The 20605-nt window shown below is 41.3% G+C and overlaps 1 protein-coding gene across 1 annotated transcript in view; it reads left to right on the top strand.

Annotated features, from left to right (window-relative positions):
• arhgap17b (Rho GTPase activating protein 17b) overlaps positions 1–19929 on the top strand; it is a 30766-nt gene extending 10837 nt beyond the window's left edge. Inside the window, exons 3-20 of the mRNA XM_037688966.1 lie at positions 5646–5750; positions 6109–6185; positions 6871–6982; positions 9358–9434; positions 9598–9700; positions 9993–10061; positions 10158–10239; positions 11079–11206; positions 11660–11771; positions 11849–11930; positions 12052–12132; positions 13079–13192; positions 14319–14410; positions 14495–14630; positions 15312–15578; positions 16169–16290; positions 16463–16867; positions 19641–19929. Coding sequence (XP_037544894.1) covers positions 5646–5750; positions 6109–6185; positions 6871–6982; positions 9358–9434; positions 9598–9700; positions 9993–10061; positions 10158–10239; positions 11079–11206; positions 11660–11771; positions 11849–11930; positions 12052–12132; positions 13079–13192; positions 14319–14410; positions 14495–14630; positions 15312–15578; positions 16169–16290; positions 16463–16867; positions 19641–19780 — 2304 coding nt within the window. The 3' untranslated portion in view covers positions 19781–19929. The remainder of the gene's footprint in view (positions 1–5645; positions 5751–6108; positions 6186–6870; positions 6983–9357; positions 9435–9597; positions 9701–9992; positions 10062–10157; positions 10240–11078; positions 11207–11659; positions 11772–11848; positions 11931–12051; positions 12133–13078; positions 13193–14318; positions 14411–14494; positions 14631–15311; positions 15579–16168; positions 16291–16462; positions 16868–19640) is intronic.
• Positions 19930–20605: the final 676 nt, after the last annotated feature.

Here is a 20605-nt window from a genome sequence, read left to right as displayed (position 1 = left end):
TCCAATCTGGAGTGATGCAAAGAGCTGTCCACAGCAGTGGCTTTCAAACTTTTTAATTTCCAACCCACAAAATGACTGTGGCCTGTCACTTTATTGTGGGTTTAATTATACAAATCTTGCCAATAATAGCCTTAGTAAACAAGGAAATCATGACAACACAAACATCAACAACCTCAATACTATGTTCCTAATTTAAGACTACTGTTGTCATTTGCTTTACAATTCTGGTGAAGGTATGATCAAAACATTCAGTATTAACTGTAAACTGACATCTGGAGGTTATCTAAGGACCCCAACTTGGCATTTGATGACCACCAGTGGCATCCAGATCCCAACTGTGATTAATCAAACGGTAGTACATAAGAGCCCACGGTGGAAAAACAAAAAAACTCAGAATGTCTTTTCTGGTTTTTAGCGCTGAGCGACGGGGGGGTTTGTGCTGTGCAAGGACATTCCTCAGGCTCCTCTATGAGGAATGCGTTTGTCAGGAGGTCAGAGTGATTCGGGTGTTTTTTTGGCAGCGAGAGATTCTCACAAGTCAGTTTTGTTTTAAAGTGACAAACGTACTGAATCACGTGCATGTACGCTTTACTGACCTGTAGATCTGAGTCAGTATCTGCGTTGTGATTTAATCACTTGGCCTGGTAAAAGTTTTCTTCCTTCATCCCAGCGAGAGCGGAGAGAGGATAATTTTTCCTACCTCCCACCGTCTCCTACAGCCCCCTTCTGTCAACCGTCCGACCTGCCATTCATTGGACACTATGGTTTCCATGCCGTCAGCTCTCTCTCCTCTTGTGTTTCTCATTATGCTGTGCTTCGGTTGAAGCGTTCGTCTTGTTTGGACACGTCCTGCTTTTTAGTTTGGAAAGCCGTCAGACTAGATTTTGTATCCTCGCCTGCTTGGTCTCAAACTGGAGAGTCGGGTTGGAACTGGCTCCATAACGCACTATTTGAATACAACGACAGATTAGATATACTCGTTTGTACTGCGCTGATATCTGATGCTGTTTGAGAAGAAGGTATTTGTCAGTGGGCCAAATGCTGAGCAAATAAAAAATTGAGTCTGTCGCTGTGCTGGCCTCCCTTCAGGTGTGCGCTCACCGACCTTATGATTGCAGGGCAGCTCTTTTATTCCTTCTAACAACCACAAGGACCGTGACATTATGAAAGTGAAACCCTGAAGTTGACTTTCTGTAATCGGATCAGATTTATTAAGAGAAACCTTAAAACTGACTGAATTTTCTCAAATGTGTCCGTTATTATAATAAATCTCTGCCAAGACATCAGTAGGGCTATTCTTAGAACACTGTTATTTATGCTCCTGTCTAAGACAACAAAACATATCAGGTTTGATTGAGAGGTGAGTGAAAATAAAACAGCCCTGATATGAATGTTAGTGCTGTGCAATAATTTAGAACAACTGCATATTTTGAAGCGCAGCTACTGAAAACGCCGTCCGATAGAAGAGGTTCCAGGTCAGCGCAGAAAGACCTCAGGTGGGGGACGAACCTGTGACCTTCTCGCTGTGAGGAGAGATTTGGGCTCTTTAAATAGTTTTAATATCGGTTTAATAAATGAGTGTGGAGGAGAGCTTGTGTGTTCTGTCTGTGGTTTTGGTTTCTTCTCCGTAACTCTAGCTGCAGACTCGGACTCCCCGAGGCTTTCGACAAACGGCTCAGTCCACCACCACCAGCTTGTTGGAGCGTTGGCAGACTCTGAGGCGACGCTGAGAAAATCACAACATAAAGAATTCACTTTCGTAAACCTTTCAATTGGAATGTTTGTGCAGAGTTTTGTTAAACCAAGTGGAGAAATTAAATTAAATTTGATTTTCTTGTTCCTGATACAGTAATCCTTCACGTGGGTGTGTGGAACGTAACCTCTGCTATAGATGAAAAACCGCAAAGTAGGAACGCTATATTTAATTTAATATTTATAAATATTTTAAGGCCCTTCCCACAGTCTTGCAATGGTCTAAACTCTTAAACCTACGTAATTTTAACAACATATGTATATGTACTGTACAGTAACTAGCTACTGTATGAGTATTCACCAGCTCAGTTCCAGTCGGGCTCTGTTCCGATTCTGCAGACCTACCCTGCAGCAACGAAGTCCACCGCCCCGTCCAGTTGATGTGCGCGTGGATAATTGAGCTTCAGGATTATTTGCGGCTTTCCAGTCAGTTTTGTGAGCTGAATATCTAGCGTACATTTGCGTTGCAAAACTTTCCCTCCATTTTAGCAGAAAGCTGCGGCTGGAAAGCACTGTTGGCTTCTGGGTAGTGTAGTTCTTTTGACTGGCATTACAGTATAGGCTTATTGAAAGAAAACTACAAAATGGCGGCATCTGTCTGAACTATTATTTTGTTTTTCGTTCACTTTTTATCCCGTACCGCCCCAATCATGTGAGTAATATTAAAGTTGACAATCGTTGAAAAAACGTGAAAGAACGAGTCCACGAAAGTTGAACCGCAAAGTAGTGGGGGACTACTGTAACTCAATTTGATTAATATTTTAATTTTAAAAAGTCTATTTAACCAAGCATGAGGACATTTTGAGCTCATTTGTCTCTATTGGAACTGTATATTAATCTCAAACGCTCAATCTCAGCCTAGCTCGTCACTTTTAGACAAAAAAAAAAACTGAATATGATGACTCAGCACATTCTGCTTCATGCCCCACATCTTCTGCACTGGTTTCATGTTTAAAGCTTAAATTATGATCAAAGTGCCTCATGTGTTTGTGTTTTAAAATGTCCTGCTGCTCATCTTAGCTGCACTTCAACCAAAAGTTATTAGCACCTATTTCTGCAAAAAATCAAAAAGTGGAGGAAAGAGGTTTTGACCAACGGTCTGTACAAAAGCACCATCAGACGGTAAAAGACAAAAACAAAAGTTTAAGTGCAAAACGAATCAAACTTTTGCTCAACTACAGCACATTTTCTATAAAATGTGCATCTACTCTTTTAAGGAACTTTCTGGGGCACTTCCATATTGCAATCCTGTTTCCTCCTCTTTCACCGGCTCCTTCCAACTGGGTCGGCCAGCAAGTCGTCTTCCAGAAATGGGTTAACCAGACTTCCAGGCGGCCCAAACCCACAGAGCCACACGACTCCTGTGACTCACTGCACATTCCATATTTTCTCGTCGAGCAGGTCAGAGGTCATCTGCTCGCTCTGTTCGCAGTTTTCACTGCTGCCTGGGAAAAAAAAAAAGGGAAGCTGGCGATAACTTTAAACCTTTGGACAGTGAAACTGCAGAGTCGTCTCTGTTCGGTTTTCTGCGTGGGCTCGTCTGTGCTTATTATCAAGGAGGTTCCACATTTTATTTTCTTCTTGTAACTAATTTATCAGGGTGTTTCTTTCCTTACATGTGAGTGTGTTTGTGGGGGCGTGCAAATGGCAAGAGGAGACGTCTTCCCTGCAGCAGCAGTAAAACCTGCAGCTTGAGACATGAGGCTGACTAAAGTCTGTAGATGATCACATTTCTCTTATTGCCTGCTACACCCAGTTCATGTATTACAGTGACATTGCTGTGCCTGGGAATATTTCAAGGTTTTCCTTTAGTTGATTGTGTTCGGAGTGCCTCTTTACTGTCCTCTCACATCAAACACGCTTTATGGACACACACGGACTGGTTGACTACAGTCATAGCACCCACACTGCAGGCCTCTTCTCCTCTTGGCATTGATGACTACAAGTTTGCCTTCAATCAAGTCAGACCATGAATCCGAGTGAGGGATCAGCTCGTTGGTGAGGCGAGTCCGTTGGATCCAGTCGAGGAAGTCTCTTCCAGCTGTGGTCTGGCACGTTGCAGCAGCTGGAGGCTGGGAGGGGTCGTGCGTGTCAGCCGGCGTGAAGCGAACAGGGAGTTGATAGGATCTGCTCAGACGCTGCAGCACGGCTGGATGTTTACACGGAAGAGGAAGTGAAGTTTTCACAAACAGGACGTTATAAAAGTCTGAAGCAAGATCAGCGAGTTAAGATCTCACAAGAAGAAGAAAAAAGCAGTTTGCCGTTGCACTGATTTATTTACAGTTAGAGCCGTTTACGAGTTATTCACAAGAGTTTGATGTTCAAAAATCAACCTAAACATCAGCTGTTTCCTTTATATCAGATATTTGAGTTAAAAAGCATTCAAATATTTGATTACTAAGCTGCCCTATTTATAGTACTTTATCATACTTAGTGTTAAGTATATTTATAATGACATTATGGTATGGTTTAATACAGGGCTATTCAACTAAACTGTTCAGGGGACCAGTAGCTCAGGGGCCGAACATCTAGTTGTTAAAGTCATTATGTGAATAAACCAAGTATTAAAATGATCTATTACCTTTTTAATTTGTTTATTGTATTGCATTGAATCGTAAATGCAATAAACAGAACCCCAAACCCAGAACACCCCCCCCCCCCCCCCCCAATATATTTTTTTAAATGAAGTGGGCCGGATTGAAATCACCGCCAGTTGAATAGCCCTGATTTAGTAGCAAAATGTAATTTAGCCTTTATGCCCATTCTGGTATTATTGTGAGGTATCAGTTAGTTTTTACAATTAAAAAAATCAAACATATTTTTATTTTTTTTAAAAAGAAGAAAAAAAAAGCACTAATCAGTTCCAATTAGGAAAGCAACCAGAACTGGAATATATATTCTATTATATATATGTATATTTATATGAAAAATTATAATTTCCCTGAAGGAATATTCTCAAAAGATCATTAACATTTTATCTCATCTAGTCTAAAGCATAACACTTAACGGATGGTACAAAATTTAACACAAAAAATATTACAAATAAAAATATGCAAAACCAAAAACGACACAAAAAGAGTCGTCAATCTTACCACGGTAATCACCAGATTATTTTACATTTAATTTAAGATGAGATAAGATGGAACTTTATTGATCCTTCAGGAAATTGTTGTGCCAGAGTTTCAGTACAAAGAAACATACACAAGATATTAAAAAAATAAAATGAGAACATAAAAATACCAGAAATTAAGTTCTCAACAGGTCAGGTGCAGACGTGTGTAAAATGTTTTTTGTAGTGTAGGATTAATTTTATTGTCCTATGTGTAGAAAGGGGGAGGAGATGAAAAGTTTGATAGCCACATGGTGGAAGGACTTCCTTCACTATTTAATATTACATATTATTACAGTTTTACATTATTATTATACTTCACATATTTTACTATTTAACAATTTATGATCATGTATCAAATATCTGATTGTTTCTACTTAATGTGGGTGTAAAAACAGCTGATTTGCATTAAAATTTTTAAATTGGTGCATTTATGTCATGGTCATTTATGCATTTGTTTATTAGGATTCAATGGGTTCAGTTCTCAAGTTTCATTCAAAGGGTTAATATCCTGAAAAACAAACAAATATTTGCATAAAATATGTGCTGAAGACAACAAAGGTCCAGTTTTCCTTTCTTTCTGGTAAAATCACAACCAGCTTGAGTTGAGACAAGACAAACCGCATGGACCTGCTGCATGAAGTTTTACTGGACTTCTTGCTCTCACCTGGGTGTTGTACGTTTCTGAACGGGAAGATTCACGTTCTGTTCTGGTTGAAACCATTAAACTGAACTTTTCCCCATCGTTTAGCTTTCTTATTTTAATTTTTGTACCGATCCTCAGATCGAGAAGCGGATGGAGATGGTACGACTGGTGTCGCACAACACCAACAAGAAGCTGGTGTGCTGCCTGCAGGGTCAGCTGGGCACGGGCACGGAGAAGAGACACGTGAGAAGCATTTTGTTCACTGGGGAATCTTTAATCTGCTTCAACATTTAGTTGTACGAGAGGCCCACATTCACAACACAAACCTCAGCTGTGAGCTGATATCCCGAACACATTGCATCTCCTGTTCTTATGCAACGCACAGATAAGAGACACACTCAGGAGGAAAGTATTCAGGCCGGCCCTGTGCCAGCTTCAGTGCACGCAGCCATAAAACCTGACAACGCTGAAGAAATCCACTTCCACTGCTTTACCAGTTACACCTTCCAGCACCGCTCCCACCCAGAAGAGGCGCTGTTCCTGTTCCTGCGCGTCAGAGTTCATATCTCCTAAAACCTGTTTTCTTCTTGTCTCGGTGCAGAAAAAGCTGCCGCTGACCTCGCTGTCCCAGGCCATGCAGGAGGGAGGGGGTCAGCTGGGGGACGAGAGCCTGATCGGGTGAGTCAGCGCGGCATACGTGTTTAAATTAAAATCCACATGTTCCTTGAAGGAATGCATGTCGCCCGCCACCTTTCACACCAGGGTTTCTAAACCGACGCCATGTTGGGTTTAGAAATGACAGATTTATTGACGTCCATTTTTCACATGATTTATTTGCAGTTACAGTATGTGTTGTGAACAACTGTCAGCTACTACCACACCCAGTTTTAGCTCAGCATCTGTAAAACTCACTGCAGTACAGCCATTTATATGCAGGCAAAGCTTGATTAGCTGTGGTGGCCGTCTTGATTTGGGTCGACTTCGAAACATCATTCAATTACACCTAAGAATGGATTCCTGAGAGTTTTGTTGAAGTCCGCCCAGTTGTTCATGAGATATTTTGCTAACAGACAAACAGTGCTGCCTCCGACAGTTAAAGCAAAGCTTTTAAACAAAGATGTTGCACGATGGGTTGTGCTCAAAGTATGTGCTGAGGACGATGCTCGGCTAACTACCACACCAAAGTTTAGATCAGTGTATGTAAAAGTGTCTGAGTTGTGGTCCGTTGTCTGTGGCGGCCATCTTGGATTGGATTAGGTTTGAAAGTTAATTAGTTGTACACGCAAATCATGAAAACGTGTTTGTTCGGTCACCGTGAGAAAACTGACGTTCATATTTGCGTGTATTGTACGTGTGTGCGCAGGAAGATGATGGAGGTGTGTGGGGAGGCAGAGAACCGGTTAGCCTCAGAACTGATGCAGCACGAGTTGCAGATCGAGAGAGACATCCTGGATCCCCTCAACCAGCTGGCCGAGGTAACACGGACATTATCGCTGTTTTTACTCACCACTGATCATTCAGGGTGCAGTCAGTAAAAATGTGGTGTGCAGCTGGAATCTAATCTTTCAAGTGTGCTTCTGTGAAGTAGTAATAAGCAGTTAGTATCTTACCTGTAGCAGACATGAACCTATTTTGTAGAAGCGGAGATAAATTCTTATACAGAAATCAGGCTAAATCCTTCTTGTGCCTTTTTTTTAGCCATATTCAATTCAGTTTATTTATATATCGCCAAGTCACAACAGAAGTCGTCTCAGGGCACTGAACAGAAACATTCATATATAAAAAGTAAGTTAACATTATTTATCTGAGGAGCAGACTGCTGTGAGTTTAACTTCATCGCATACTGTCATCTTGAGCAAGCACGAAGGCGACAGTGGAAAGGAAAAACTCCCTCATGAGGAAGAAACCTTTAGCAGAACCAGGCTCAGGAAAAGTGTCCATCTGCTTTGACCGGATGGGTTTGAGAGGAACAGATACACAATGGCAGGTCAAGAATCACATGTTAAGATAGAAATCCTATCAAATGAAAACTATTCAGTTTTAACAATTCATTTAAAGAAATTAGGTCAATTTTTCCTCCAGTAGTCTAAGCCTATGGCAGCAGAACAAGCCAACCCTAACTATAGGATTTATCGAAAATGAAAGTAGCCGAGTCTTAAAACTGGACAATGTGTCAGACTTATGGACAGAAACTGGAAGTTGGTTCCACAAGAGAGGAGCTTGATAACTGAAATATCTTCCTCTCATTCTGCTTTTGGAAACTCTAGGAACCGCAATTAAGCCTGCAGTCTGAGAGCGAAGTGCTCCGTTAGGAAAATATGGAATAAGATCTCTAATATAAAATGGAGCTAGGTTGTTGAGAGCTTTGTAGATTAGAAGTAAGATTTTAAATTCAATTCTGGATTTGACAGGGAGCCAAAGGATTAGTATTGTGGATTATTAGTATTGGATAATATTAATCACAACAAATTCAAATCATTCTGGAGCAAATGATTGTTATGTTAGCTGGTTTTATAACTCTTCACTAAGAAATGAAACCGTTTAGATTGTCCTTGTTTTCTCAACTGAACAGTATCGACGTCACTCGTTCCAAGGGTGTCCAGTCCTGGCCCTCGAGGGCCACTATCCTGCATGTTCTACTTGTTTCCCTGCTTCAACACACCTGATTCAATGGTTGAATTACTCTAAACCTGTTAATCACCCACTGATTTAAATCAGGTGTGTCACTATCTTAGGTTTGCCACCATCCTGCATGTCTAAAGCATGCAGGATGGTGGCCCTCGAGGGTCAGGGTTAACACCCCTGATACAGTATGCGTTTGCGCTTTTCCAAGGCTGTTATAATAAATTACAATGCTTTAACAGATTTCTGTTGATTGATTACATGAACATTGCTTTCTGAGCGTTGCGGATGACATTTAGATCCTTTACTAACACTGACTGCTCAGATGCAGCTTCACAATGGAAGAACTTTTTTTTTTTTTTCTTCAGTTTTGATTCCAGAGAAAAATGTTTAATGAAGCCTCCTCCCAGTAAGGCTCTTAAATACATGAAATTTATTGGATAGTTGTTTCATTTCAGTTATCATGTGTGATGGCTGATATTTTAGATGTATAATGTAAAACGTACAATGTTTTTTTTTTTTTCCAGTTCTGTCTGGTTCAAAATGAAACAAAAATGAAACAAAATTACTTCTGCATTATTAACGTCGTCACGTCAGTGAAGTTTGTCCCCAGCAGAAACCACCAGCCCTAAACCCTCAAACAAGCGGTTCTTCCTTTTTATTTTCTCAGAAGATGAGTCATCTTTGTCATAATTCCTCTGTTTTATTTATTTATTTATTAGTTGTATTGATTTTGAAATAAAAACAGTCCAATGAGCTCTGGCTGATTAGTCGGACCGATTCAAGTAATGTACCGTAGTAACACTGCTGTTGATCGGTTGAGAAAATATCTACAGACTAAACAAAAGGTCTCGTGTGAAAGTGTAGACATTTAAAATCAGCTAAAACGACATCCACTCGCACGGATGTGACAGTTTTGAGTTTCAGATCTTGTATGCAACTGAACTACAATAGGAAACTGGTTTCAGTTTGATTTATTCCATAAGATTTCACCCCTGTTTGTACAAACTTGTGTAGGTTTTTGTCTGCTGCAGGTAAGATAATGACTACTTCACAAAATCACACATTGAAAAAAAAGTGTGAACCATATCTTTAAGTTGGCAGTAAAGTCTGTTTAATCCAAAGTAACAAAATGTTCTCAGAGGAATGCACCTCCAGTGCTACGATGCATGTGTGATCATGCTTTTCCCACGATCCTCTCTGTTTTTCTGTTGTTTTTTCCCCGCAGGTGGATATTCCTAACATATTCAAGCAGAGGAAGCAACTCGCTAAGCTAGTTCTGGACTATGACTCCGCAAAAGCCAGGTGGGACTGAACGTGATAACGAATAATCCAGACTTTATGACGTCTTATTGTTTTTTTAGTGTTGACTTTAGTTATATTTATTTATGAAATTATTATTTAAAATGGTCTGATTTTAAATTTCAAGTGTTTAACCAGTTCTGTGACCCCCCCCCCCCCCCCCCAGGTGGGTTCAGGCAACAAAATCCAACAACCAGGCCATGCCGTCTAAGTTGGATTCGCTCAAAGACGAGATGGATGAAGCTCTCAACAAAGTAGAAATATGCAAGGTGCCGTTTTCATCTTTTTTTTTTACGACAAATATTTAAAAAACTTGGTGTAAAAAAAACAAAAAACCAAATTAAAAGACTCATGTCTGTGCAGTCCACCTCTGCATAAAGTCAGGAACGTTTGATGAACAAAAGAGGCCTTGTTCCAGCAACAGATAATAAACTTGTGTCATTAGAGGTCAGAGCTTTGTCATCTGGAGTTCATCCACGTCTTAATTAAGAGATTCTCAGGAACGCAGGGCTCAAAGGTAAAGGATGCTTTCGTGTCTGAGAGCTTTTGTTCTTCCTGCAGGACCAGCTCTCTGCAGACATGTACAACTTCGCATCAAAGGAGGGAGACTACGCACGCTATTACGTCATGGTGAGTGCACCGAATGCGGCAAATAAAACCGTTTAACAGCCAACAAACGTGTTTGATATCTGCCAAAGTTTCATCCGTGCGGTTGTTGCGTTCCAGTTATTGGAGGCCCAGGCTGAATACCACAGGAGGTCCCTGGCAGCTCTGGAAGCTGCGATTCCAACCATCCAAATGCAGCAAGGTGAGGAGGTGAAACAAGAAAATCTCGTTGGTTTGATTGTAGGACGGGGAGACGGCTTGGAGCGTTGGTCTTCAGTAACGTCACTTCTGTTCGTCAAGCTGCGGTTACATCTCATCCTTCAGAACACAGGAGCAGATTTTAATGGAAAAGTCTGAGAATCATAAATCACTGCACTGCGGATCATGCAACTGGTTCTGTGTGTTCAGTTTTCTGTCTGTTAGCAAAATATCATTAACCACCAGGTGGTTTTAAGTGCGACTCAAACGATTTCGTTTTGGAGTCATCCAGATTGTAAATGGCTGCCACAGCTAATTGATCATAGCCAACACTCTTAATCGTCTGTAACTCAATAGATTTTACAGATCCTGAGCTAAAGTTTGAGGTGAGTCTTGGCTTGAATTTACACGATCCTGCCTTCACTGATTTTCGCTTTGCACCAATTTTTCTGTCTTTTTCCTCCTTTTTTTCCTAATAAATAGAAATAAGTGGCTGAATTAAAAAAAAAAAATCATAATTTTCAATATTTTGATGTATTTTTTGACATTTTAATTATAAATTAAGCTGAAATTATTTTCAAATGGGAGTGTAAGTGTCTATTCTACTTCCAAAGTATTCCAGCAGTTTTGGAAATTCGTGTTCACGTGAGTTCCTGCAGTTTGAAGTGATTCCTGGAGACTCCTTGGATAGGAAACTTTTTTTAAAGATTTTTTTCTTGTCGGTGAAAAGGCTCAACTTTGACGAACAAAACGAGACATTCTCGAGGGGGGGAGTCAAAATATGTTTCTGTAAATGTTATTTTTTTAGGTTTTCTAAAATGCGAAATCATTTCTTTGACCCAGATTCCTGGATGGAGATGCCAGCGTTCGGCACGGCGCTGGAGGAACACCTGAAGAAGAGCAACCGTGAGATTGCGCTGCCCATGGAGGCCTGTGTCATGATGCTGCTGGAGACCGGCATGAAGGAGGAGGTACACGAAAAGAGAGGAGAAACTTCACTAATGTAGAGCAAAGTTGATGCTTATGGACCAGAATGTGGACACACGTGTGTACCCATAAAACCTAAACGCTCTGGTCTGTTTGAGGCGAGATGAGTGTTCAGCTCTGTAGAAACATCTGCTGCCAGGTTGTGTTCAACTAGTCTTTGCCTACAAGAACTGTGTTTATGTGAACATCTGTTGCCTATTAGCATCTTCACCATTCCTCTAAACGCAGCAGCATCACTGGACTCCCCGTAGTGTGTGGTTTAGAGCATATTTATCAAGTTAAACAAAACCGTTGTGCCGTTCGTCCACAAAAAGACATCTCTTCTGGCAGCTAACGGTTCCTCTCTTGTGTTCGTTACTTCTTCTTTATTTTTAGCTCTTTAAATTTAACCAGAGCTGAACCCTGGTGGACTCAGTCTCTCTAATTGTTCCTTCAAGGGTCTCTTCAGGATTGCAGCTGGAGCTTCGAAGCTTAAAAAGCTAAAAGCGGCGCTGGACTGCTCCACCTCGCAGCTCGAGGAGTTCTACTCTGACCCCCACGCCGTCGCCGGTACGGCCTCCAGCACAGATCCACGACGCCATCTGATCCACATCTTTGTCTCACTGCGTTATTTTCCCCTCACACAGGAGCTCTGAAGTCCTACCTCCGGGAGCTTCCTGAACCTCTGATGACGTTCAGCCTGTACGACGAGTGGATTCAGGCCTCCAAGTAAGACGACACAAATATGACTTTTAATATTCGGCATAAAGGACGCTGTACGCTCTGCATGAAGTAGGGAATCCTGACAGATTGCTTTTTGCTTCTGACAGCTGGTGCTTTGTGTTTTCAGTGTGTCTGACCCTGACAAGAGGCTGCAGGCTTTATGGGTGACATGTGACCACCTGCCAAAGGCTAACAAAGCTAACTTCAGGTATGAGCAACTTCAACTCTGCTTCTTTGTAAGGATGTTATTTTTTTTGTGGTGGACAAAAGTACATTCAAAGAACTTGACACCCCCCCCCCACACACACACACACACACACACACTCTACTTTTATTAGTACATTTTATATTGAAGTTTGGAACTTTTCGAAAAATGAAAGGTTTTGATTTAAGACTGAATAGTTTCAGTTTTCACACTGAGACAAACTTAGTGGTTTAACTATTAGTCTTTTTTATGGTATTAGTAATTGTAGTTATGAATTTGAATAGTAAAACAATAAATTAAGGTTGTAATTATTTACAAAAACTCATAAAACAAGTAAAGGACCCACTTATAAAAACAGGGTTGACACGTTTTTTTAAATGCATTGTTTGGTTGCATCCAAAAATCCAAGGAGGAGTTGCACATTTGGGCTCGTGACGCAATAAATAAATAAATAAATCTTGAGGAATTTGTGGACGAGAGATGCTGCGGAAATCTCAAGCTGGTCCATAAACCTTGTATCGAAGCATCCACCTGCCTCAGATGCTGGAGTAAGAACCAGACGGGCATTCTAAGTAAAATAAAACAAGGGATTTAAGATGATTTTAACTTTATTTTTACTGTCATTATGTATCTTAAAAAGTTTGCTTCAATGAGCCAAAGAAGAAAATATAACGTCTGTTTAAAAAGTCTTAAAATCAGTTTGTGCCTGTTGGATGTAGTGACATCATGTGGTGAAAGTGCAGATTGCAACCAACAATAATTCTCACCTGGTCCTTTTTATTTTTAAGCCTTTTGTCTGCAATAAAATAAAATAAAATAAAAAAGCATGTAAGTCGTGTTTGTTTCTGCTGGTTGTTGTCACTAAATAACAGCACAACTCAATGGATGGCAAAGAGTATTTATTTAATGTGTAGATAAATGAAAAATGAATTTATTTTTAAATTTTCAGGTATTTGGTGAAGTTCCTGGCTAAACTGGCTCAGGAAAGTGAGGTGAATAAAATGACTCCCAGCAACATCGCCATCGTCCTCGGGCCGAATCTGCTCTGGGCGAAGACTGAGGGGTACGAAAACAGTTTTTAGTCTTTATCCTAGATCAGAGGTCTACAACCTGCAGCTCTAGAGCCACATGTGGCTCTTTTTATCTTTGAACAAAAACACAATATAAATAACCACCAAAGAAAAGGCAGCTTTAGAAGTTTTCTTGTCCCTTTGCAGATATACAAATGTCTGTAATAAAATCATACTGGAAAAAAAAGTGAAACATTCATTCATCCATTCATCCATCCAGTTTGTGATACGTTTAAACATAAACACTTTGTTTTGATCACATCGTGTGGTTGGAAGTTGGAATAATAAAATGGTTAAGATGCTAACAAACTACTAGCATAATTGGACCAATATGTGTACTCGGATGGATGGATGGATGGATAGGTAGGTCAGAAGTCCATCACAGGGACACAAAGACAAATGAGACAAACAACCATTCACTCTCTCACTCAGGGACAATTTAGAGTTACCAATTAGCCTAACCACTGGGAGGAAACTGGAGTACCCATACTGGGCCATTTATGCTAGTAGTTTGTTAGCGTCTTAGCCATTATTCCAACTTCCAGCCATACAATGTGATCAAAACAAAGTATTTTTGTTTAAACGTATCACAAACTACGAGTCCCTGAAAAAATGGAGTTCAGCAAATTATGGCAAGCCAATTTGATCAGCTGAAGAATTAGAAGTAGAACCGTAATTAAATCTGAAGTCAATCCAGGTCTCGGCTTTTATTACAAAAAAGCAACGATAAAATCTCCAAAAACTGGTCTTATTTTTATGGTCATGTTATGCTTTATTATTTCTAATAGTTTTTCACTATTATAGAAAGTCCTGCACAATTTAGTGTTTAAATTCAAAATGAAAATAAGCTTTAAACTGTTTTAATGCTTTTCTTGACATGAATATGATCTTATGATGTACTAAATATTAATTTATAATTGCCTAAATTCTATATTGTTACAAACTCTGAGTTATTTTATATCAAGCTTCTACTGCACCTGGCCAGAAATGGTCCACCAGTGAGCTGGAAGTCGCCCATGGGCCACCAGTTGACCCTCTTAATAAACTGATCTTTTGGTTGTAAAGGCTGCAGACTGATTAACCATTGTATATTTATTATTACGTACTGGTCATATGTAGGACGCTGGCAGAGATGGCTGCAGCTACATCAGTTCATGTCGTGGCCATCATTGAACCCATCATCCAACATGCTGACTGGTTCTTCCCCGGCGGTAAAACATCTTGTTATATTTGGAAATAAGAGAAACCGGCAGGAGACCTTTGTCCTGGCTAACTTTACAGTCTTTTCCCTCCAGAGGTGGACTTCAACGTTTCAGGCATGTTCTCCATGCCCAGTCATCCGCCAACGCCCGACCTCGAACCCAACCTGGACAGGAAACGTCCCGGCAGCATGGGGCAGGACGGGGACAGTCACACCCCTCGTAAAGACAGGTACCTGTCTCGTCCCAACCTCAGCCTCAGCCTGACCCGTCCCAAGACACTGAGCAGGCAGGAGTCGCAGGGCCCGGCGGTGTCGGCCCTTTATGTAGTGGCCGACGAGTCCATCACGGTCACCGAAACACCCTCTGAAGATCTGCCCAGTCCAGACTTCAAGTCTGGGCTCTAGTCTCATGGTGTCACTTTGAGTTTAGTTACCAGGACAAGATAAAGGGATGTTTTCTGTTATTGCGCACTACATTTCTGTTGTTGGTGGTTAAACTATTAATTTTTTTTGTCTTTTTCAGCCATCTTAAAAACACAAACCACTTATTCTTTGTTTTCATTGTTGTTTTCTTGTGTTGTGTACTTTTGTGTTTATCTTTTCAAATTTTCCAATTAAAGCTTAGCTGTGTTTGTAGGATACTGGTTTTATGTTTTTGTCTGGGCTCCGTGTTGCATTTTGTTTCTCTGGCGTGGCGTCGCAGTCCGGATGTTTGTTTTCTTCTTCGGTCACTGTTCTGTGGTTTTACATCCTCTTTGGGCTCTCTTTTTTTTTCTGGGCTGGTTTCACTGATGTCAGGAAGTGCCTTCTCTCTCTCTCTCTCTCTCTCTGCGTCTCGCCTCGTTTCTCACCATCTCTTAACGGTTTGCCCTCCTGAACTCTCTCCCCTCCTCCTCCCCCCTCCTTTATAGCCCTGTTAACAAACACCCGGAGCCCACTCCACGCAGAGCCGGCACCGTAATTAGAAAGCAGGCACAACTAACCTCACCCACCTTCCAACCCACTCTGGCCTCTTTGGAAAGCGGGGGTCCTTCCCAACATCCCCTAGTTCTGCCCTTGGCTGCAGAGCCTGGTCTGAGCGGTGCTGGTGGTGGTGTTGGTGGTGATGCGCAGGGGGGTGGGGTCCAGGCAGCCACAGTGCAGCCTCATGTATCACAGCTCAGCGCAGAGGAGAGCAGGTAAGGAGCGAGCCGAGGTCGCGGCCGTACTCCGTCTGCTCGCAGCCAATCAACCGATCTGGAGCCCCGCCCACATTTTAATGTCTGTGTTTGATTGGTAACTTTATTTTTTGATTAAATAAATAAAAAAATCTGAAGCTTGAGAATAACAAACTCTTCAATATCCACCTTTAACTCTGCTTCACTAACGACGATAGAAATGGAAATCACGTTTTTGTTGCAGCTCTTTTTGCTCTCCGCTCTGCTTGTGATGATCTGAGCTCAGTCTGTTCTCGAAGATCTTCCTTCCTGCTGATCTAAACGCTGATAAACACTGCTGGTTTGTTTTGTGGGCTTTTCGATTTTGCACGCAACACCTTACTGAAAGACTTTCAGATTTTTGCATCTTGTTCCCTGAACTTGATCTTTTTAATTAAGTTGTTATTCTTGAGCTGATCTTAGCATTTTAATCATCTTTGAAGAGAAACGTGTTTGTTTTTATAAATTCTGCATGAGTTCTGTTTTTTTGCATCCATGCAGCTTTTGTTAATTAAACTTGAAGAACGAATCATTTCGGTGGTGTAACGTTTAGGCCTGTTGTATTCCCACAGCCCAGCCCGGGAGCACACATCCACACCCCCTCCACATAGAAATGGTTTGATCCATCTCACACCTGGAGCCCAACCCTCTCCGGGTGGGTCAAGAGGACCAAGTCCACATTTGATCCGCAGAGGTGAGAAAAGTGTGTATCAATATCTTACCTGCTGTAGATGGCGCTTTAAATCGCCTCAGTTTGGCTCATTTAAAAAGCCACCTGCAACAGGTAAGACATTCATTGTTAATCCCTCTTACACTGAATCTCACCTAAAAAGATCAGAAACATCACTTTATATTCTACTTTAAAGGTACCAAAAAGCAGGCACCAGCTCCCCCCAAACTGCCCAGCCCCTTCACCCCTCAGTCCAGTAACGCCCCAACAGCCAGCTCTCCGGGTCACCCACTCATCACACCTCGCCGTCACTCCAGCAAAGAGGTCATTCAAGCCCCAAACCACCCGCCGCCGCAGCCTCCTCAAGCCCACCAGGCTCAGGGCGAGCCAGAACCGTCGCCTCCCAGCACTCCCACTCCTCCTGGCACTCCGACTCACGACAGCTCGCACTCCAACTCGCTCCCCTCGTACCCATCTGGGTCTCTGCCTCGCCCCTCCAAGCCCGCTCCGAAACCACGGGCGCGACCCACAATGCCGCCACCCCCGCATCCTGCAGCGAGTGACAACGGCTTCTGCAGCTCTGCGTCAAAGATTATAACAGGTAACAGAGGCGGACTGCAGCATATGGATTAAATAGGAGCTTTTGTTTACGTAATAAACAAAATGGCAATAATGTTCACAATGTTAACATGATTTTAATGATTTACTAGAAAGTTGTCTGTGAAATGGCAGTGTGAAGGCTGAACGAGCTATAACAGAGTTAAAGTTAAAACACTTAAAACGGTAGCTAAAACGAGCAGTACAGAAGCTAAACGCAGCCAAACAGATGTTGAAATGAGCAGAACAATAGATGAAATTAGCAAAACAGATATTAAAATTAGCAAAGTTGTAGCTAAAGGCAGCAAAAATGATGCTGAACAAATGCTTAAGCTAAAATGAGTGAAACAAGCTCAATTTAGCAGAACTCTGTCTTAAAGCAGCAGAACAGTGTTCAAAGAAAAAATACGGTAAAACGATAGCTAAAAGCTAATAGGAGCACAAGGACAAAAATGGAGGGAGAATTTTATTTTAAATAGCCAAATATAAAAAGTTATAAAAACCAAACGTCGCAGCTAGGCCCGTCACGATAACAAAATTTGCTGGATGATTGTCTCAGAAATTATAGCGATAAATGATATTGTTTGAAATTTGACAATAATTAGCAATTGTTGAATTTAAGAAGAAATGTTGGTTAATTTGTGTGTAGTACTTTTATTGACCACTGGATGACAGTATACGACTGTTTGAACCGAAAGATGGATAGTGAGGGAGCGAGCTTCTCTTTAAGAAAAATGGGAAGGAGGTCCATTGACGTGACATGGACTGTCCCTTTCCTTCCTTTATTTGGTTCTCAAAATGGCGGATGCTCGGTGTAGTTTGAGCTCTTTAGCATAGCATTTTTCACACAAAGCTTTTAATTAAAAATCAGTAAACAAGTTCTCAGCTTCTTTTTGCAGAGAAAAACAACTTTTTACACGAAGGCACAAGTTTCAACCATGAATTTTGGAGCTTGGACAAGACTGAGGTTTTTTCCTGAGGTCGGCCTGTTAGCTTAGCTTGTAGCTTAGCTTTTCAGTTTAGCTGCTTTTAACGATCCGAAAACAAGATTTTGGACAGTTAAAACAGATTTTAAAGAGAAAGGGAGGGGTCAGTGAAGAGCACCAGAGTTGAGCCTTTTGTCATCCAGTGTCTTCAGTAGAAAGAGACACGAAGAAACGATAGTCGATAAATAAAAACTAAGTGGATAATTTTTATTTATCATGCGATTAATTGATTTATTGTTTATCGCGACAGGCCTAGTCGCAGCTCACTATTCTCAACCGAGCTGAACATTTTGAACGGCTAAAATGAAACAAAATATACTGAAGCAGTTTGAGTGAGAAAGACGTATGGCAGGAACTAACTGAATGCTGACCGAGCGTTCACTCAATAGTTTAAATCATGCAAATGAGCAAACTTAAGCTTTCTCTCGGAGTGCCTCTGTATTCATTTAGACCTCTGGCTTCTGGTTTCTCTGTCTGGATCTGTGGTGATGAAGCGTGACAGGAAATGTGTAAATATTGCAGATGTCTGAGCTGCCGGCCTGCCTGTGAGATGAGCTTTGCACGGCAGGTAATGGTAAGGTTCTAACTGGCTGCTGCTGGCTCAGCTTTGTTTTTGTGCGTCTGTGTGTGGTTGGAAAACTCGTAGTGCTTGTTTTAGCATTATGTTACTTAACATTCGTAGTATCTACATGCATGTCTTTGCATGTCTCCTATCTAAGGATGCACGATATTGGATTTTTGGCTGATATCCGATATGCCGATATGTTAAAACTTACTTGGCTGAAAACCGATACCGATATTTTTAATATACTTACCTTTGTCAGAACATATTCCTCTTATTTAGGCTTATTTGCTACAAAAATTAACAGCTGTAAGAGCTGGTGACATATATTCAGTAACAGCCATATGATATGCATAGCGCTTTAACTTGTATTAAATGAAAAGTGTTAAATATTATTTATTAGCATTAGTCACCTGCGATGCTGTCTCACTTGTGGAGGCTTGTTCAGGGTTCCTAGCTGCAGTGTGGGATCCTCTGCACTCTTGTGCATGAAGGACAGACTTTTTAAGTTCAAAGTTTTGTCTGTGCCGTAAGACTAATCAGGCTAACACTTGACGTCCAAATGTCTGTGGTAAAACTCACCAAAGTGCTATCAGCTATTAGCTTCTCAATGACGTCAAAAATGACAGCTTTTAACTCGGGTAAGATTACGTTGGAAAAATATCTCAGACTGGGGACGATGTAGTGAGGCTCAACGAGTCCAAAAATCTTCAGAATCCGACATCCTCAATGAAAAACACTTCCACACCGCCGACATTTTGAATTTTCCTCTCTGCCGTGATCAGATCAGGTAGGCACCAGGCGTCCTTGTCACTGGTTTGTCGTACGAAAACAGCGTCTTTTATATCGGTGAGTTATTTTGATGGAATGTCCGATATTTAACTTTAACGCCTATATCGGCCGATAATATCGTGCATCCCTACTCCTAACATGCTTGTTTTTAGTGGTTTGCTGTGAAAACTAACGCTTCGACTTTAAACTGGGTGTGCTTTTACTGTATGTGCGCATTAAAAAAAACGTGTTGCAGATTAACACACCAAGGAAACTCCTAAATCATCTAAAAAAGTTACATTACTGTTTAGCAGTATTTGAGATTTCCTACTGAGAGTAGTCCTTGGTGTCTTATAATGGTAGTAAATGTTTTTTTTTGCAGTGTGTGCAGCTCTTTCTGGGGGGGTGGGGGGTCGTAGATTTATTTGGTGACAGTCCTCTCTAACTGTCCCGTGCAGATGGAGGCCTGCTTCTAAAGGGGATTGGAAAAGCTTTCGTCCCTCAGGTGATCGAGGATCAACAGGAAAAGGGCTCTGCTGGTCACAAGCCCGTCCTGCCCCCAGACCTTCACTTGGACACGGAGCACACCGCTCTGTAAGAGACATTTCTAGACAGTTTGTTTGGCATCAGAGATTAAAGGGGTAACTCCACCAGGCTGCCCGTTTGTTCTCTGGATTAAAAACAAGCCTGCCTTGTAACGTGCTTTACTGCCTCAGAACAGAAGCTGTTTTTCCAGTGTTGACCCAAACCACCACCTTCCTCATGTGGTGCCTCTTTGTTGCAAGTGCTGCTGGGTATTTAAAGCTTGGACTGCAAAGCCTGGATCCACAAGGCTAACTGGACCTCAACCGAACTTTTAAGATTGCTGGAAACCTTTCACCATCCTCACTCGTTTCCTTTTTTGTGTTTTGAAAAGGATTCGGCGATGGAAAAGGTTTTAGACAAATGCTTCACCACAGAGAGCCTTTAATTTTTTTTATATCTACTTCAGCACAATGTGCAGATTTTATCCTGCCTTTTATTTATCTTTCTCCTCAATGTTTTCTAAATTTATCATTCACAGCTGATCAAATGTCATGATCTAAACTGTGCAGGATCAATTAAGGACCATAGAAATGACAGCGTTGGGCCAAAGAAACTTCAGCTCAGATTCAGCTTTTTAGTACATCTTAACGTTGCTAAGGACCAAAAACTTTGGCAAGAGTGCAAAAAAATAAAACGAGGTGCGTTTTTTTTTTTTTTTTTCCTCAACTCATGACTTTCAGCATGTTCACTGCAGTTTCAGTGGGACGGGTTTTAATTGTGTATCTTAATCCCCCTTGGCTTTTATTCGATGTCCACTGAGCAGATCTGGAGACTGAAATTTGTATTTGATGCTCAAAGATTTGCTTTTTATAGTTAGAGGGATATTTGTTTTTCTCTT

The sequence above is a fragment of the Nematolebias whitei genome, chromosome 15 (assembly GCF_014905685.2).
Source record: "Nematolebias whitei isolate Nwh7 chromosome 15, NemWhi1, whole genome shotgun sequence".
Taxonomy (NCBI): domain Eukaryota; kingdom Metazoa; phylum Chordata; class Actinopteri; order Cyprinodontiformes; family Rivulidae; genus Nematolebias; species Nematolebias whitei.
Note: the sequence above shows the minus strand (reverse complement) of the source record. Positions and strands in the feature narration are given on the sequence as shown.